The 19,778-nt window shown below is 37.1% G+C and overlaps 1 protein-coding gene across 1 annotated transcript in view; it reads left to right on the top strand.

The window, feature by feature from the left end:
- The window catches only part of LOC121881471 (B-cell receptor CD22-like), a 38,184-nt gene extending 23,065 nt beyond the window's left edge, over nt 1–15,119 (top strand). Inside the window, exons 5-7 of the mRNA XM_042389248.1 lie at nt 1,646–1,818; nt 1,973–4,682; nt 14,577–15,119. Coding sequence (XP_042245182.1) covers nt 1,646–1,818; nt 1,973–2,039 — 240 coding nt within the window. The 3' untranslated portion in view covers nt 2,040–4,682; nt 14,577–15,119. The remainder of the gene's footprint in view (nt 1–1,645; nt 1,819–1,972; nt 4,683–14,576) is intronic.
- Nucleotides 15,120–19,778: the final 4,659 nt, after the last annotated feature.

Below are 19,778 nucleotides of genomic sequence, written 5' to 3' on the forward strand. Positions count from 1 at the left end.
TCATTTCATTTCTGAGCTCCTTTTAGATCCAAAGACTGTGAGTTCGAGCCCTGCTTAGGGCAGAACTCAGTACAGTTTAAGGATGAAGGAGTCCAGGTGATGTCAATCTGCTTAATGAGCTGAACTGAACTGCTTTTTTGTCAATTTCATGCAATTGACAGACTGAACACCAAAATCTGGCCTGACATTGATGCGTGACATGTTAGGTCAGTGCATAGCATGTCTCACTTACAAACATGAGGGTGTAGGTTCAACTCCACCTGTTGCTGTTCTTAATCTTGGTAGATTTTTCAATAGTGTTCAGCTTCCAGTTATGCAATCCAAATCCGCTTTCAGCAATCACACGCAATTTCTACAGAAATTGCATTTTCTAGTTTATTTTACACTGATTTGATTTAAACATGTTTTTACACATTTGTTACAGATGGAAGTAAAGCCTGTAAAGCACAGTTCTGGAGCACCAAGACATTTAGTTAAGCTCTATAGGAGTGTGACCTCCATCGTCAGTACAATTAGTTACAGATTAAGTGACTCAGATGTTTACACTCAGCTGATACACTCATCATAGTTGTTAGCGTACGCTCACAGCAATGAACAACAGAGCTTTGAGGACATTTCATGCCGTCAGTTTCTCCTCTCAGACTCCATAGTAGAGCTAGACGGATAAATCTACAAGTCTGAGGTTTTGGTTGATGTTAGTTTATATATCAGTATATGACTAATGACCAATACATCATAACCATGTCTGTGTCAGCCTATAAAAACAGTTTCAGTTGAGCTATACTACATACAGCAGGCCTACAGGCTGCCAGATAGTCCAGCTGTATCGAGCTGGAAACAAACCAAAACCATAATACTGTATGTACACCTTATTATTATTATTATTATTATTATTATTATTATTATTATTATTATTATTATTATTATCATTATTATTATTAATAATAATAATAATAATAATAATAATAATAATAATAATAATAATAATATTATTGCCAAGTAGCTTTGCACATACAAGGAATTTGTCTTGGTGTTGTGGTGTGTAACAATCAAACTATACAAGTTAAGAGAGAATACAAGCACCACAAGTCAAGTAATCATAAATCATTTACAATAAAAATATATAAAATATATTCCAAACTGATAAAAGTTCAGAAGTTTAAAATTAAGAGAATTGAATTTACATATATTGATTGAAACATTGGAGCCAAACATGCTGTAATATCCTGATTAACTGTCAGTGTTTTCTTTTGATCACTGTTCTCCAGGAGCAGGAAAATCAATAGCTGCTGGAGTAACAACTGCTGTTCTCCTGCCTATCATCATCCTCTCTGTCTTCCTGTGGATGAGGTAAGCACTTCTGTTTCACTAAATCATTGATCAAAATTCAGTCGTTTGTGTTTTTAATGAATTCTCCTAACCAGGAAAAAGAGAGCCTCCAAGAGAGCCACCAAATGGTCTGAGGCTGAGGAGAGACCAGACAACAGAGAGAGGGTGAGGAGGGAGAGTTATACTATTCTATCCTGGTTCCACACTTCCACAGTCACTATCTTAAAGTGCAACTAGAAAACTCATCTGACTGTCAAGCACTTCATGTTGTTTCTTCACACAAACCAACACTTTCCTCATTTCTATCACCCTCCAGACACAGCCGGAGGAGCAAGATAACCTTCATTATGCCAGCGTGCACTTCTCCAACAACCAGGCAGATCCTCTCTACTCCAACATCAGATCAGCTCAGCCCCACAGACACATGGAGGAACAAGAGGTTGTCCAGTACGCTGCTGTCACATTTAACAGAGCCGGTACTGCCCCGAGGTGAGCAGCTCTTCACACAGGAACATAGTAGCAACACTTTTATTTCAGTTTTTCTTTTCTTACATTTGCCTGTTACATCTTTATTATGACTGTTTGTATAATTTAATACCATATCTTCAAAATCACCTGATTCATTTTTTTATTTCCCTCTCAGAACCAGAGGTCAGGAAACTGAGGAAGATACAGCTGTACTGTACAGCACAGTCAACAAAACCTCATGAACACATCAGTAATCTCATGTTTTGTTTTTATTTCTCATTTTTGAAAACAAGAAGAAGAACTCCTGCACACTGTCTCGCTTACTGCTGGAATATTCATTAAATCACAACTGTCCAACCTTCATCAGGCATAAACGTCTTTAGTTCAGCAGTAAATTAACAAGCTAAACTGTAAATTTAAATTGCTCTAAAATATATAATTGTCTCTATGATGCATTCTTGGAGAGGTCCGCACATAGATCTATACTTTAAAATTCAATGATTACCTGCTTCAAAAAAAATTTTTAAAAAGAAAAAAAAAAGAAAAAAATCTCTCTGTACACCTGAATATGTGACAGGTGTGTTGGAGGAAGGTGCAACTCAGATCTTTCTGAAACGTTGTGATTTAATAAATATTCCAGCAGTAAGTGAGACAGTGTTTATGGTTAGTCTAGCGAACCCAAGTGCAGGACACTGAGGCAGGAGGCAGCGAGCAGTGTTGGTAGATAATTTATTGCAAAGTGGTAGCTGGGAGGCTGGGGCTCAGGCAGGGCGTGAAGCTGAGCAGAGGGAATGGAGAGGGGAGCCAGTCAGGGGGGATTGGGCTGACGTGAAGCTGGGCAGGGGGAAAGCTGAGGGGAGCCAAGCAGAGGGATGTGCCGAGCAGACGAGGCAGGAAGGCTGGAGACAAGGGTGGGAGTCAGGTGAAGGCAAAACTGTAGGCACAGAGAAAACAGGTAGTAGTGATGCCGTTAACAACTGAACCGTAGTATGTTTTGGAGGCTAGAAGTGCGACTGACTGTGGTAAACAGAGTCCACGATCTGGCGGTGAGTTGGAGGTTGAACCAGATATTTATGCAGGACTACTGATGGAAAGCAGCTGGTTACCTGACTCCCGCACACCTGTCTCCACTTCTGTAATCAGGCACAGACAAGTGGGAGAGAGAGAGACACACACACAACAGGCTAGGAGGAGGAGGAGGAGGAGGAGGCAGAAGTGGAGGGCATGACACAGTGTGCAGGAGTTCTTCTCATTGTTTTCAAGTTGCACCTTCCTGCAACACACCTGTAACATATTCAGGTGTGCAGAGATTTATTTTCATTTTTATTTAAGCAAGTCACTATTGAATTTTAAAACATAGATCTCAGGATGGACTTCATCATAGAGAATGCATCATAGAGACGAATATATATTTTAGATCCATTTAAATGGACAGTTTAGCTTGTTATTTTGCTGCTGAAGTAAAATTCCAGTCAGATCTAGCTCCATTAATTTCTTTAAGGATCCTTCTCAACAGTAGTAAACTGTTGGGATGTATCATCAGTGCTAGACAGCCTCACCATATTTATTGTGTCTTTACTCTCACATGTATGCTAACCTTACAGACTCTATAAAGATGTAAGTAGTGAAGGTGATCCTGGTGACTTCTACAAAACTTTGATTGTAAAACCTGTTAACTTCAACTTGCAGCTTTGGACAAATCTCAGGAGTAGTGTATCAGTTAACTAACAAGTGGTGAGCTTGTAATGAGTAAGATATGTAAAATAAAACACACTGGAGAGAAAGAGAGAGAAGATGCTGTAACTAATCTACTTGTAATTACCAATTGCTGCCACTAGATGTGAGTAAAGAGTTATATTTTATTGATAACAGCTCATTTCCACTGTCCTTTCTATATTTACAGTATATCTTCCAGTTTCATCATAACAACCTGTTTTATTGTCAGTATTCTAACATTCATCTTGTGAATTATTTCTCCTGCCTTACTGTAACATTACAATTGTCTATGTTGCTGCTTTCTTTATACATATTATTACAGCCCATTTTTTGTTCTATATCATAATCTCAACACCATGTAATCACATTTGTCCTTATTCTTTGATGTTTTGTCTTAAATAAAAATGTTGTAATTGGAGAGATGAGTCACTTATTGTGACAGTGGTTGCAGTAAATCAGTTGCAGCTTGTCCTTAATACCTTTCCACAAGAACATGTTGGTACTGTAATCCTTTTTCTCTTAACTTGATGGGAGAGTCTATGTCAGGGTGTCCAACCTTCTTGCCATAGAGAGCCAACAGTCTGCAGGTTTACTTTCCACCCAGTCAGTCTCACTGAGTTCCTCCCCTCTACTTGAAGGAGTGCTCATCAATATGTGGAGTCTTTAGTTGGAATAAAAACCTCCAGACTGTGGTTCTCCATGGCAAATGGTCTGACAGTCCTGAAAGTAGTTTAGGAAATGTAGTTCAGTTTCCTTTTCATTTTAGCATCAGATAAACTTTTACATATGTTTTTGATCTGGACCTGGTCTAATGTGGTCTGGATGGGTAAAAAGTGGTGATATCGCCCTTTTTTCACATATCTGAAAGTAGGTTTAAACAGCATGAAGCTTTTTACTACAATGTCTAAGATTCTTTCACAAGTGTAAATTGTGCAAAAACAGAGAATGAGACGCTAAGAGAAAAAAACAGGCCGACGGCAGATTCATAGTTACAGTTATGAGAAGTAACTCACCTACATGTCATGTGATTTTGTTGTGATGCAGTTGAACCAGAGGCTGGACTCACCTGATGGAAGCAGAAAGTAGTACAACAGTGAAATATGACAGTGGAGAGAGAGGCTGTAGAGGATGATGTGGACGTTTTCATGTTCAGTTTTCAGTAGCAGCAGGTGTGTGTGACTCATAACTGTGTTTATGTATATTGAGTGTTGTGTCTGAGGTAATGCAGGCTTTATTATTGTACTTTACTACTTTGTACTTTTTCTATATTACAGATATTTAGGATTAGAGCTGTTATGCAAAATGTTATTTAAATGTATACATAATAAATCACTTTTGAAGAATCCTGATTGGCTTCCTGGTTTGCACCTGTCCTGGCTCACAAAGCTCATTAAGTCTGTTTAGAACAGACACATCAAACTGGAAGCATCACATTCACACCATGTGCAGTAAACTGTATATTTTCACACATCAAATTCAAACATAATCTCGGTTCTATCACACTTGGCTGAATGTCACATTATCCAGGTATCACTGTGGCTGAATAAACAGCCAGTTTCCACAAAAACTGTTAATAGAAATTTAATTTCAGTTCCCTTTCACTGCTGCAGAGGGCGACAGTGTGCAGAAAGTTTCAGCTTTAAAGGGCGGGTTCACATTTTTTCAAGTCTTAAAACAACAGTCAGGTGCCTATATGAACATTGAAACAGGTGTTGCTCACTGTCATCATTCCTCCTGTTCATACTGACCATTAGAAGATCCCGTCCTAATGCTCTTACAATGTAATTAATGGAGGACAAAATCTACAGTCCTCATTTTGACCAAAAATATATTCAAAAGTTTATATGAAGATAATATGAGGCTTCAGACATCTGAGTTAGTCCAAAAAAAGTGTATATATTCTACAGTTAGTGTTTTTAGTGAGAAATGTCGTCTTTGTGTCACGATGGACAGTGTTTTCCTGTTCAGCTGCAGTGGAGGGATCATAACAAAAAGAGGGAATTTGGCACTAAAACACAATAACAAAAGATATTGACTCGATATGAGTAATTTTGAGGGCTGAAGCTTCATAATAGCTTCAAATAAACTTTTAAATACATTTTTGCACAGAAGAGGACTGCGGATTGAACCGTAATGTTTAATGAGTTTAATGTCAAGAGTAAACAGATTAAGATGAAACTCAATCATAAAAAGTGAAAAGTACTAAAAGTACATTTAAATGTGTGTAAACAAACAGTGATTGATGGTAAAATGTTGTTTCAGGGTTGTGATTCAGTATCTCTGATGTTTCACTGTCCTCTAGTGGTGAAGCTTCAGTGTTGCAGATTCAGGCTTCATCACTGATGATGTGCTCTGTGTTACAGTCAGAATGATTGTGAATGAGTGAGTTTCCAACTGCAGATGTAAAACATTTTGTCATTTGATTTACACATAGATTTCTGTATCATGTTTTGATGTACTTTGCTTTTTACTTGTTTCTTAATACTCACAATAAACATTGTGCTCAACATGTGACTTCTTACATCCCATACTGATGCAGTACATCTCTTTGAACTCATGGTGGTGTATTCAATGTCTTAACATCTGTGACACACATCTGTCACATGTCATGTTTTTTCTTTACACACTGAACTGTGCCCACACTTAATAAGAGTAAGATAATAAAAATGTCTCATTATTTCTCTTCTCTCTTTATTTAAGAAGTCAAAACACTGGTCTGTTATTCTCTCTAACATAGATTATATTAAGTCTTTTGAAAACAGTAAAACTTGATGTGAACTTATGTGTTTACTGTCATTTGGCTCCTCATGAATATTCATAATAATGAGAAAGAGGAAGGAAGTCAAGTCATTTACCGTTCTGATATCTGACTTCTGCACACAGATCACAGAGGACGAGCATCTTAACAGACAACGTCCTTCTCTGTTGTAAGTAGAATAGTTTACTGATATGATTATTACATGTTGTAAACATTATTTGATGTATTTTATTGTCTCTGAAGCCTCACAGAGAGATGAGAGGAGCAGCTATGAGTTTAACAGCAGCAGCGAGTGGATTAGTTGTCTTCCTTCTCTCTGTGTCAGGTACTGTATATCTACATTTACATTGTAGGGCATTAAGCTCACTTATTCAGAGCAGCATTAAGTGATTTTAAGAAAGTAAATCAGTACACTTTTCTAGGTTTGATGTATGTGTGATGCAGTATGATGAATAACTTTTAAACACCAAACATTCACTTCTGTTTATTTCTGTGTAAACTATAGCTGTTGAACGAAGGCAAAAACACTTTAATAATATTATATTAAGATGTTCAGCTGTGTCTGTGTCATGGGTGGTGGGGGTGTCTAGCTAATAAGGTTTGTCCACCCTCCCTCCATGGATTGTAAGAATCATATATTTTTATACATGCATATGCATATATACATAGTTCTATGATGGTACAACAATGCACTGAGAATTTCATCTCATCATGATGTTTTAAATCTGTTTGGTAATTTCTGCACTCTGTACTGTAGAGCTGGACAACTGTTTTAGCTGTTACAGTTATAACAGTTGCCCCTCCCTGTGAAAACTTATTGTCACCTATTTTATTTTAGCCGCTTTCAGAAGTGTCCCTCACTTCATGTTCTGCATTTCTCTGTGGTTTTCACACTTAACTCTGCAGCAACTTGACCAAAGAACTAACAGAGAGGAAACTAATCAAGACAAGCACAGACTCTCTAATGATTCATTTCCTTCTTCTCATCCTGTTCAGTAAAACTGCATTAATGTTCACAGGTTCAATACATTCTTGTTCCTTCACTGCACCTTCAGACTGTACGATGTTCTGTCTCAGTGCACAGAGAGATTAACTGTAAACAGCATCTAAAACTGTTTCTTTGTGCTGTAAATTCAAAGAAAACAGTTTGTCTTTGGACGTTTATTTTCCTGTGTTCACCCAGGCTTCATTCAGAAATAAAAGTCAAAGTAAAAAAATATTATTTAACAAGGATTATAAAGTAAATTATAAGGAAAATGAACATGAGGAAAAACAATTTGTGTAGGGTAGTGGCTGGAGTGGTTCACAGGAATTTTAACATCACCATGGGTGCTCTGATAAGAATGTGAGGAGACCACTGTTGTTCCCATTCACGGTTTTATTGCCACAGTGGACACATATTGAGCAGTTGAAAGGGAGGCTTGATATGGTTATAGTTTATATCTGAGTGACAAACAAACAAAGATTAGTAAAACAAACACACAATAATGAATTCAATACCTGCAATTCAATGACTATTAGTATTCTACCTCCCATATGGGGGAGGGGGCAGGCCTACCACTAATTAAATGAGAAGAGTAACTACATCAGTCAAGTATGGCACGTAGACTGGATGTAGCAATAATGGATGTAGCCACTGTGATGTCACCCATTGGTTTGTGGACTTTCAAAACTTGGGATTTTTGGAGCCAGAATTCATGAAAAGTGACCATGGCTGCAGTCCAATAGTCATTTTGCTTAGGAAGGTTCCTAAATGAGTGAAATGACCCAGAAGTATATAAGTGGCAGCCATGATAAGAGCTGGTCGAATTCTCCAACTGCTAAGGAAAGGTGCTTCAATGATTCCTTTCCAGTCTCCTTTAGCATAGGGTACACTTGACCATCCTTTACGAAAAGAGATAACGCTGTCCCACATTACCTTGAGGCAGCAACCAACCACTCACAAAGTCAAATTAAACCCACGTTACACATCCACAGCAGTCCGTGCATCCAAAGTTGTGTTCAGCTTGTTTGATAACAGGATAAACAAATATACAACCCATTATACGTTTTTCGTGTGAAAGCAAAACCAGAAAACTCGCTTTTATTGTTATACCTATATTATCTGCCCTTACTGCATCTCTACAAAAACACTGTCATTGACTATGCTTGCTATAGCATAGATAGATAGATGGGGATAAATGGGGAATTGCACTTATCGTTTCTGCTGTGGGATGGGGGGGCGGGGGGGGGGGGGGGGGGGGTGATCGCTGCAGGTATTTAATAATCCTTCCACTGTAGCTCAACCAGGAAACACTGTCAATAAACATGAATTAATATTAGATCCTAACCAGTCCTTTCAGTGTGTCTGGAGATTTAAATAATCAATGATGTTACACTGCTTTCCACTTTTCCTTTCCTGTACAGTGTTTCACTGTTGAGCTACAGTGGGAGGATCTTAATAAAATGAGGGAATTTGGCCTAAAACAATTGTAATGTTGAAAGATATCTGCTTGGGTTTATTAAATACTCGCAGGGATCACCCACATTAAGAGAGACTCTGTGTGCATTTATGCACCAGGCACAGCAGTGCAGCTTCATTATTTAAATGTCCAGACACACCATTTCTTCACACGAAAAATGGCAACAAAATATGCTTTGTGTATATTTGTTTATCCTGTTATCAGACAAGTTTAACAGAGCTCTTGACAGAGGGTACATAGATCCACAGCCTGTATCAACCATAATAATTTTAACATGTATGTGGTAGTTCTTAAGCTATTAAATGCATTATAGGCTAATAACAGATTATAACCAACATTTTAACCATAACACAAAAGTCTGTCTTTCGAGAAAAAGGGATGAGACGTTTTTAGTCAGATGATGACTAAAAAGATTAAAAGAAGATTAAGAGAAGAGAAGAGAAGACTAAAAGAAGATTTAAAATGTTTGAAACTTAAGAATGATGATATGTACAGTAGTAAGGCAAGGCAAGGCAAGTTTATTTGTATAGCACATTTCAACAATAAGGCAATTCAAAGTGCTTTACATAGAGCATAAAAGGCATCAAAACAGAATATAAAAGCAACACGTAAGTTTAAAGTAAAAAGACATATAAAAACAATTAAAAAGTGTTAAATTTGGAAATAAAAAGAATTTAAAAAAAAGGAATAAGACAAATAAAGCAGGAGAATAAAATTTTCAGTGCAGTGTAAAATATTAACCCTCAAATTTGCTTGAATTAAAAGCAGTGGCAAACAGAAAAGTCTTCAGCTGTGATTTAAAAGAACTGAGAGTTGCGGCAGACCTGCAGTTTTCGGGGAGTTTGTTCCAGATATGTGGAGCATAAAAACTGAACACTGCTTCTCCATGTTTAGTTTTTACTCTGGGGACAGAAAGCAGACCTGTCCCAGATGACCTGAGAGGTCTAGATGGTTCATAATGTAGCAGCAGATCAGAGATGTATTTTGGCCCTAAACCATTTAGTGCTCTATAAACCAACAAAATCAATTCTTTGACAGACAGGAAGCCAGTGTAAAGATCTGAGAACTGGAGTGATGTGATCCACTTTCTTGGTCTTAGTGAGGACTCGAGCAGCAGCGTTTTGAATCAGCTGCAGCTGTCTGATTGATTTTTTAGGGAGACCTGTGAAGACACCATTACAGTAGTCAAGTCTACTGAAGATAAATGCACGGACAAGTTTTTCCAAATCCTACTAAGACATAAGTCCTTTAATTCTTGATATATTCTTCAGGTGATAGTAGGCTGACTTTGTAATTGTCTTAATGTGGCTGTTGAAATTCAGGTCTGAGTCCATGACTACACCAAGATTTCTGGCTTGGTTTGTAGTTTTTAACATTATCAATTTAAGCTGAGTGCTGACTTTTAATCGTTCTTCCTTGGCTCCAAAAATAATTACTTCAGTTTTGTCTTTGTTTAATTGAAGAAAATTCTGGCACATCCAATCATTGATTTGTTCAGTGCACTTACTCAGTGCTTGTACTGGACCATAGTCCCCTGGTGATATAGTTATGTAAACTTGGGAATCATCTGCATAACTGTGGTAACATATTTTGTTGTTTTCCATAATCTGAGCTAGTAGATGTAGATGTTGAACAGAGGAGGCCCCTGAATGGAGCCTTAGGGAACTCCGCATGTCATTTTTGTCTGCTCAGATGTGTAATCACCTATAGACACAAAGTAGTCCCTGTCCTTTACACAGGATTCAAACCAGTTCAGTACTGTGCCAGAAAGTCCCACCCAGTTTTCCAGTCTGTCTAGTAAAATGTTGTGGTCAACTGTGTCAAATGCAACACTGAAATTCAGTAATACTGATAGTGTAATTTTGCCACTGTCAATGTTTAAGTGTATGTCATTGAAGACCTTAACAAGAACAGTCTCTACTGTGGTGTGGTCAAAATCCTGACTGAGAGACATCAAAATGGTTGTTTAGTGCCACAAAGTTGTTAAGCTGTTGAAAAACAAGTTTTTCAATGATTTTACTTAAAATCAACCTGTAGGGAGCTTTACCGGTTCATCTGGAGTTGCTTTGCCTGTCAAAAGTAACATTTTCATTGGAAGACTTAATGTAAGTTCAAATGGTTAATGTCTTGGAAATAGTACTGTGAATGTTTGTGTGTGTGTGTGAACATAAATTATATTTCTGTTCTATCTTCACATATACAGGTCTCCAGGTGCAGGTGATCAGATCAAGACAAAATCCTTCCAAGGCAGAGCTGAAGTGTCACAGCAGTGTTCATCTACCTGATCGTTCTTCCTACATCTGGTACAGGAATGGACAGCAAATTTTGAGAGAAACATCTGCTTCTTTTTCAGTCTACTTAAATCGTGCAGACAGCTTTTCCTGTGCTGTTAAAGGACATGAGGATCTCCCTTCTCTTTCAGTTTGTGAGTTTTCTTCACAGTCTTCCACTAACATAACAGCATCTTGTGGAGTCTTTTATCTAAAGTTCTGTACAATGACTTCATGTATTTCTAATATGAGCGACCCCACTGCCTCGCTTGTTATTGGCACCATGTTTTTCTCATTGAGCTCTACAGGACCTCTACTGCTGTCAGTATCCCAACAACAATACAACCTGCTCTGTGTTACTGTAGAGTAGTTTTAGCAGTAGTAGTTTTAACAGTTTAATAATATTTTATTCTGCCTATTAGGCAAAACTCTTTTACCAAGAGTTTGACAACTAGATTTATCATGTCTTTACTCTCTGTGAAAATTAAAATATTCCCTCTCTTATTTTCTTTTGTTTAATAGCAACAGTCCACTTAAAAACAGACTCTGGCTTACAGTTTGTGTTAAAAAAATATCAAATAGTCAATCAGAGCCATCACTCCAGTCTTTAAAATACATTTCACAAATATTTATGTTTAATTTCCCTCTTTTTTCCCTTAAAACATACATAACAGTAAATGAGGATTACTGCTCTCCCTCTCTCCTTCAGTGTGTGTTTACTGTGTCACTTACTAAGTGTAAAACTTATATACAAGGTAACAGGACATCATGTAGTTTGTAATACAAGCTGGCAAAAGAGGAAATCAAGTTCAACAACCAACGTTGTGTTTGATGAAGAAACTATTAACCATTTAAATATGTTCCACTGTGAAAACTCGACCTCATCTCAGAGTGAAATGTTAAACATGTTCATGTTTTCTCTTACAGATGCAGCGAAGGTTCCCTCTGTGTCACTGAGTTCCTCTGGTGAAATCAAGGAGGGCAGTTCAGTGACTCTGACTTGTAGCAGTGATGCTAACCCAGCAGCTAAATACACCTGGTACAAGAGAACAGATCAACATAATGAGTTTATCTCTAAAGGCCAACAGCTTGTCTTCAGCTCCACCCAGTCCTCTGACTCTGGATATTATTACTGTACAGCTGAGAACACACTGGGGAAAACAACATCTAAATCCATCTTTATAGACGTGACATGTGAGTAAAATACAGTCTATGATAAAAAGTATCATATAAGTGATGACAAGTTTTTTCAGGCTTTATTAACCAGTGAAATGTTTTGCTGATCAGGCTCTCTTAGCTCTGCCTGCTTCACATTTACAGTCTGCTGCTTTAGTTCACTGAGCAGCTCAGTAGATGATGAAGAGGCTGTTTCAGTCACTGTTGGCACAAAGATTTACTCTGCTGTTCATGGCATTTAAACTATCAGACGTCCAGCCAGTAAACCACCTCTAAAGGTTCACATGCTGCTACATACATGAATATAAACTATTACTCATTTCAATTCATTAAATGTATTTATACTGTAAACGGCATTAATTGGTATTTATTTTTTCAAGAAATCTGCATCGCTATCTAACATTAGCAGTTCAAGCCATATGTTCCTTCTCCTTCAGTGTGAGTTTATATATTTATATATATTTATTATTCATATTTTATTTCCTGTTATACAATGTCTTTGGTAATATACTTTTCTTGCTCAATTTAGCAGAGTAATTTAGCTCTCATTTTACTGTAATTGCAAACACTTCATGAATCTACCAGGTAACTTATTCACATGTGTTGTTTTTTCAATCTGACCACATTCTTTCTATAAAGACAAACATCAGATGTTTGACAACAGCTAAAGAGTGATAACTGGTCAGATATTTGCCATGTTTGAAAGCCAAATATTAGATTCATACATTTTGTTGTCAGTCATTCAATGTTTCAACTGAATATTTAAAGAAACACTTATAATGTGAAAAATTATTGTCATCTGGGGATGAAATGTTAAATGTGTTGATGTTTTCTCCTCTAGATGTTCCAAAGCTTCCCTCTGTGTCAGTGAGTCCCTCTGGTGAGATAGTGGAGGGCAGTTCAGTGACTCTGACCTGTAGCAGTGATGCTAACCCAGCAGCTAATTATACCTGGTACAAGGAGAATGAAGACTCAGCAAAAGCATCAGGACAGATCTTCACCATCACTGATGTCAGACCTGAACACAGTGGGAATTATTACTGTGAAGCCCAGAACAGAAGAGGACGTCATAACTCCACCTTATATCTGACTGTTTGGTCAAGTAAGTTATGCTCATTGACTTTCTCACACACACACACACACACACACACCTGTATATTGCATTTATTGATAAGCCATATCTCCCTTCTGTCGGTCTCAATCTTTAGGGAAATCGGTGTTTATGATGAATCTCATCAGGTTGATTCTGGTGGTCCTGATGCTGATTCTTCTGCTTCTCTTGAGTCTGTGGACAAGGTAAAACAATAAAGAAAACATCCCTCATTTTATTTTCTTATTAAAACATTTTCAAATTTTTTTAGTCATGAATTTCATTTAGTTAAATATTTCTTGTTTTTGTTGGATTCAATCCAGGAAGAAGAAAACTCTGAGCTCCACCACTGAACTGAATGAACCTGTAGAGACTATAGCGGTGAGAGAGAGACCTTATTGACAGAATTTACCCTGAAATATGGTTATGATAATTTGTCTTATAAATGCACTAGAACACATTTTATTATCAACATGAAATCATAAAGCAAATTTTAATGTAAAGATATAATGTTTTAGTCCTTAAAGGTCATCAAAGAATTTACTCTGAAGCATTAATATTAAAAAATATTCTTCAAATTCTAACAGTATGCATATTGCATGAATGAGGCTCATTGAGTCTTATATTGTCATCTCTCTCCAGCTGGACTCTTCTCTTGTGTATGAGAACGTCTCAGACTTGCAGGTCGTCGCTGCAGCACAGACAGAAGACACAGAGGAGCAGGAAGACGTGGAGTAAAGTCCAGTCAGGTTGGAGCATCATGAAAGGAGAAAAACAGGCCAACATCAGATTCATAGTTACAGTTATGAGAAGTAACTCACCGAAATTTCGTGTGATTTTGTTGTGATGCAGTTGAACCAGAGGCTGGACTCACCTGATGGAAGCAGAAAGTAGTACAACAGTGAAATATGACAGTGGAGAGAGAGGCTGTAGAGGATGATGTGGACGTTTTCATGTTCAGTTTTCAGCAGCAGCAGCAGGTAGAAGTGAGCAGCACAGACAGTCAGTAACAGCATGTAGCAGAAGCTTTGAGAAGAATGTGCTGATGGCAGCTTGAACTGAATCATGTCGATGTGTCAAACATGATTGATTGTTTAGATCAGTTGAATGTCAGGTGGTGTGTGTGACTCAATTGATTTATAATTTACTGTGTGTTCTGTCTGAACTAATGCAAGCTTATTTTTTTCTCTGTAGAGTTAGTTATATTACAGATATTTAGGATTAGAGCTGTTATGTGAAATGTAAAAATGCTGTAGACTGGAGAGAGAGGCTGTAGAGGATAATGTGGACGTTTTCAGTAGCAGCAGGTGTGTGTGACTCATAACTGTGTTTATGTATATTGAGTGTTCTGTCTGAGGTAATGCAGGCTATATTACTGTACTTTACTCCTTTGTACTTTTTCTATATTACAGATATTTAGGATTAGAGCTGTTATGCAAAATGTTACTTGAATTGTATATATAATAAATCACTTTTGAAGAATCCTGATTGGCTTCCTGGTTTGCACCTGTCCTGGCTCACAAAGCTCATTAAGTCTGTTCAGAACAAAGACATCAAACTGGAAGCATCACATTCACACCATGTGCAGTAAACTGTATATTTTCACACATCAAATTCAAACATGAATGTCACATTATCCAGGTATCGCTGTGGCTGAATAAACAGCCAGTTCCTACAAAAACTGTAATTAGAAACTTAATTTCAGTTCCTTTTCACTGCAGCAGAGGGCGACAGTGTGCAGAAAGTTTCAGCTTTAGTGAGAAATGTCGTCTTGCTTGCATTTTACACAGAAGGAGGACTGTGGATTTTGTCTGCTGTCACTGACATTGAAAGCACATTATAAAGGGATCTTTATGGTTAATATGAACAGGATGAATGATTACAGCAAGAAAATGATGATTTGGGATGTTGCTAAAATGAAGATGCACAGTTTGTATTGAAGATCTTAATTGTCATGTGAGCTGTTTATCTCCTTTTCGGTCCATTTAAACTCTTTGGGGTCACTCAGGGAAGCAGAATGTGTGGCAGTTTACTGAGTATGAAGCCTTTTCAGTATAACAGTCCATATTTGTTAGTGACAACTGTAGATCACTGACTGAATCATTTTCATACTTAGACACCTCGACTGTGAGCGTTTGTTCAACTACTGTACAACAAGGTCACCAATGTGAACAATCAACACTTCTGAAACTGAAGCTCTAACTGTAATGTTTAATGAATTTAATGTCAAGAGTAAACAGATTAAGATGCAACTCAATCATAAAAAGTGAAAAGTACTAAAAGTACATTTAAATGTGTCTAAACAATCAGTGATTGATGGTAAAATGTTGTTTCAGGGTTGTGATTCAGTATCTCTGATGTTTCACTGTCCTCTAGTGGTGAAGCTTCAGTGTTGCAGATTCAGGCTTCATCACTGATGATGTGCTCTGTGTTACAGTCAGAATGATTGTGAATGAGTGAGTTTCCAACTGCAGATGTAAAACATTTTGTCATGTGATTTACACATAGATTTCTGTATCATGTTTTGATGTACTTTGCTTTTTACTTGTTTCTTAATACTTACAATAAACATTGTGCTCAGCATGTGACTTCTTACATCCCATACTGATGCAGTACATCTCTTTGAACTCATGGTGGTGTATTCAGTATCTTAACATGCACTAGAAGTGTGAAGAGATGCATCAAACCAACTGTCACACATCTGTCACGTGTCATGTTTTTTTCTTTAGACACTGAACTGTGCCCACACTTAATAAGAGTAAGATAATAAAAATGTCTCATTATTTATCTTCTCTCTTTATTTAAGAGGTCAGAACACTGGTCTGTTATTCTCTCTAACATAGATTATATTAAGTCTTTTGAAAACAGTAAAACTTGGTGTGAACTTATGTGTTTACTGTCATTTGGCTCCTCATGAATATTCATAATACTAAGAAACAGGAAGGAAATCAAGTCATTTAACATCCTGATATCTGACTTCTGCACACAGATCACAGAGGACGAGCATCTTAACAGACAACGTCCTTCTCTGTTGTAAGTAGAATAGTTTACTGATATGATTATTACATGTTGTTTACATTATTGGATGTATTTTATTGTCTCTGAAGCCTCACAGAGAGATGAGAGGAGCAGCTATGAGTTTAACAGCAGCAGCGAGTGGATTTCTTGTCTTCCTTCTCTCTGTGTCAGGTACTGTATATCTACATTTACATTGTAGGACATTTAGCTCATTATTCAGAGCAGCATGAAGTCATTTTAAGAAAGTAAATATAAATTATCCCAGATCAGCACTTTTCTAGGTTTGATGTATGTGTGATGCAGTATGATGAATAACTTTTAAAAACCAAACATTCACTTCTGTTTATTTCTGTGTAAACTATAGCTGTTGAATGAAGGCAAAATGGTAAAAATAACATCAGTATTTACTGCTGAACACTTTAATAATATGATATTAAGATGTTCAGCTGTGTCTGCGTCATGGGTGGTGGGGGTGGGGGTGTCTAGCTAATAAGGTTTGTCCACCCTCCCTCCATGGATTGTAAGAATCATATATTTTTATACATGCATATGCATATATACATAGTTCTATGATGGTACAACAATGCACTGAGAATTTCATCTCATCATGATGTTTTAAATGTGTTTGGTAATTTCTGCACTCTGTACTGTAGAGCTGGACAACTGTTTTAGCTGTTACAGTTATAACAGTTGCTCCTCCCTGTGAAAACTTATTGTCACCTATTTTATTTTAGCTGCTTTCAATAGTTTCCATCACGTCATGTTCTGCATTTCTCTGTGGTTTTCACACTTAACTCAGCAGCAACTTGACCAAAGAACTAACAGAGAGGAAACTAACCAAGACAACCACAGACTCTCTAATGATTCATTTTCTTCTTCTTATCCTGTTCAGTAAAACTGCATTAATGTTCACAGGTTCAATACATTCTTGTTCCTTCACTGCACCTTCAGACTGTACGATGTTCTGTCTCAGTGCACATGGAGATTAACTGTAAACAGCATCTAAAACTGTTTCTTTGTACTGTAAATTCAAAGAAAACAGTTTGTCTTTGGACTTTTATATTCCTGTGTTCACCCAGGCTTCATTCAGAAATAAAAGTTAAAGTAAAGAAAATATTTTAACAAGAATCATAAAATAAATAATAAAGAAAATGACCATAAAGAAATTATCCACTTTGTCTTATTCACTGATTCTTAACTTGTTATGAATGTGATTGTGGTTTCTGATGTGCTCTGTGTTACAGTGGTGCAGGGTCAGAATGACTGGAGAGTGACTTACACTTCTACTCAGATCTGTGCCTTAAAAGGATCAACAGTGGACATAAACTGCAACTACAGATACCCACCCAGAATAAATGGCCGTGATGCTGAAGTTGAGAAAACATTCTGGTTCACTAAAATGAAAGACGCTGAATATGTGGATCTGAGAACAGTCTCAGAGTATGCAGGTCGTGTTCAGTCTCACTGTGATAAGAACGACTGCACTCTGAGAATCACAGACCTGAGAGAGAGCGACTCAGCTGAGTACAAGTTCAGGTTCATCACAAACCAACCAGGACGGAGATTTACTGGTTCACCTGGAGTCACTTTGACTGTCACAGGTAACATTTTCATTGGAAGAATTAATGTAATTTCAAATGGTTAATATCTTGGAAACTGGTTGACCAAGAGAAAGTGGGTCAAATTATCAATAAATTAAGTAATTCAAGGCAAAGGATCTGTTTGGTTTGGATACTGCTCTTATCAAAACACACAGCTCCACCCTGATCAAACCTATAACACATCTGATAAACCTCCATCAGAACTGGTAAATTCCCACAAAGCTGGAAAACAGCAATCATCACACCAATTTTTAAGGCTGAAGCACCAAGTAGGCAATCATAGACCAATTTCAATTCTACCCGTTTTCTCAAAGGTCCTGGAAGAGAGATATTAACAAACGAAATGAAAAGTGTATCAGTGGCTCAAAAACAATCATCTAACCATGAATCTTAAAAAGACTGTGTCAATGTGTTTTTCCATGAGAAGGAAAGCAAAAGATAAGTTTACAATCAAAATAGATCAAAAAGAAATAAAGGAAGTCAGTGCTTTCACATTTTTAGGTGTCATTTTGGATTCCCAACTCAAATTTAATGTATGATGTTGTAATGTATGTAAGATGTTAAAGGACAGTAAAGACAAATCTGAACTGTTTTAGAATGATAAGACATTACATTCCCCTTAAGGCAGCTCAACTGTTTATGCGTACCATGATATTTTAACATTTATCCTATTGTGTTACTGTATGGAGCCAGACTTCACTGTCAACTGTCAAACCTGTTACATCACTTTACAAACAAGCACTGAAAATAATGGATCAAAAACAAATGAAATGGCACCACTGTATAACTCTGAAAAAGTACAAGTTGCTTAGTTATTACAGCTTTGTCAAGTTTTCTTTTAATAAACTAACTTTTAAATGTGTGAATAATCTCTCCCCAGCTGTACTTTGTCCATATGTAACAACAACAAACACCAATAGATTTGCTACTAGAGGATCAGTAAATGTCAGCTGCAGGGTGGCACAGAGCAAATCTACTTTCAGTCAGTCATCTTTTGCAGTAAAAGGGAAACATTTTTGGAACGTCCTACCAACAGAAATAAAAACACAAACTGATCTGAAAACATTGAATGAAAAGCTGAAACAGTGGCTGAAACAAAACCAAACCTGCGATCATTGATCAATGATCATGCACTTGTGCACGCACACGTGCACATGGACATGTAAACACAGATAGAGGAACAGATACATACAGATAAACAAACATACATACATACTCATAAAGACTATGCATGTATGTACATGGTCACACACACCTATAAACATTATGCACATAAACACATCATTGCCATGAATTAAGGAAGATACACACAAGCACACATACACAACACATGTAAATCGATTGTATTGTGATGTAAATACTGTTGTTATTGAGAATGTTACTATTTATTATGAGCTCTATTTAACTAATGTATTTATGGTAATGATATGTTATGACTATTATGAGGTAGAAAAGCCTAACCAGGGACTTGGCAAGAAATCCTATATGCAATACATCTGTTTCATGTTATTTTAACCTGTTACAATGTTTTGTTGCATCGTCCCTGACAAATAAACTGATAAATAAATAAATAAAATAAAACTGAATGTTTGTGTGTATCTGAACATAAATTACATTTCTGTCCTTTCTTCACATATACAGATCTCCAGGTGCAGGTGATCACATCAAGACTCTATCCTACCTGGAAAGAGCTGACGTGTCACAGCAGTTGTCGTCTACCTGATCGTTCTTCCTTCATCTGGTACAAGAATGGACAGAAAATTCAGGATGTAACATCTTCTACTTATAAAAAGTACTTTTCTCCTGCAGACAGCTATTCCTGTGCTGTAAAAGGATTTGAGCATCATCCTGCTCCTTCAGTGTGTGAGTTTACAACACAGTCTCCCACTA

The sequence above is a fragment of the Thunnus maccoyii genome, chromosome 2 (assembly GCF_910596095.1).
Source record: "Thunnus maccoyii chromosome 2, fThuMac1.1, whole genome shotgun sequence".
In the NCBI taxonomy this organism is placed as follows: domain Eukaryota; kingdom Metazoa; phylum Chordata; class Actinopteri; order Scombriformes; family Scombridae; genus Thunnus; species Thunnus maccoyii.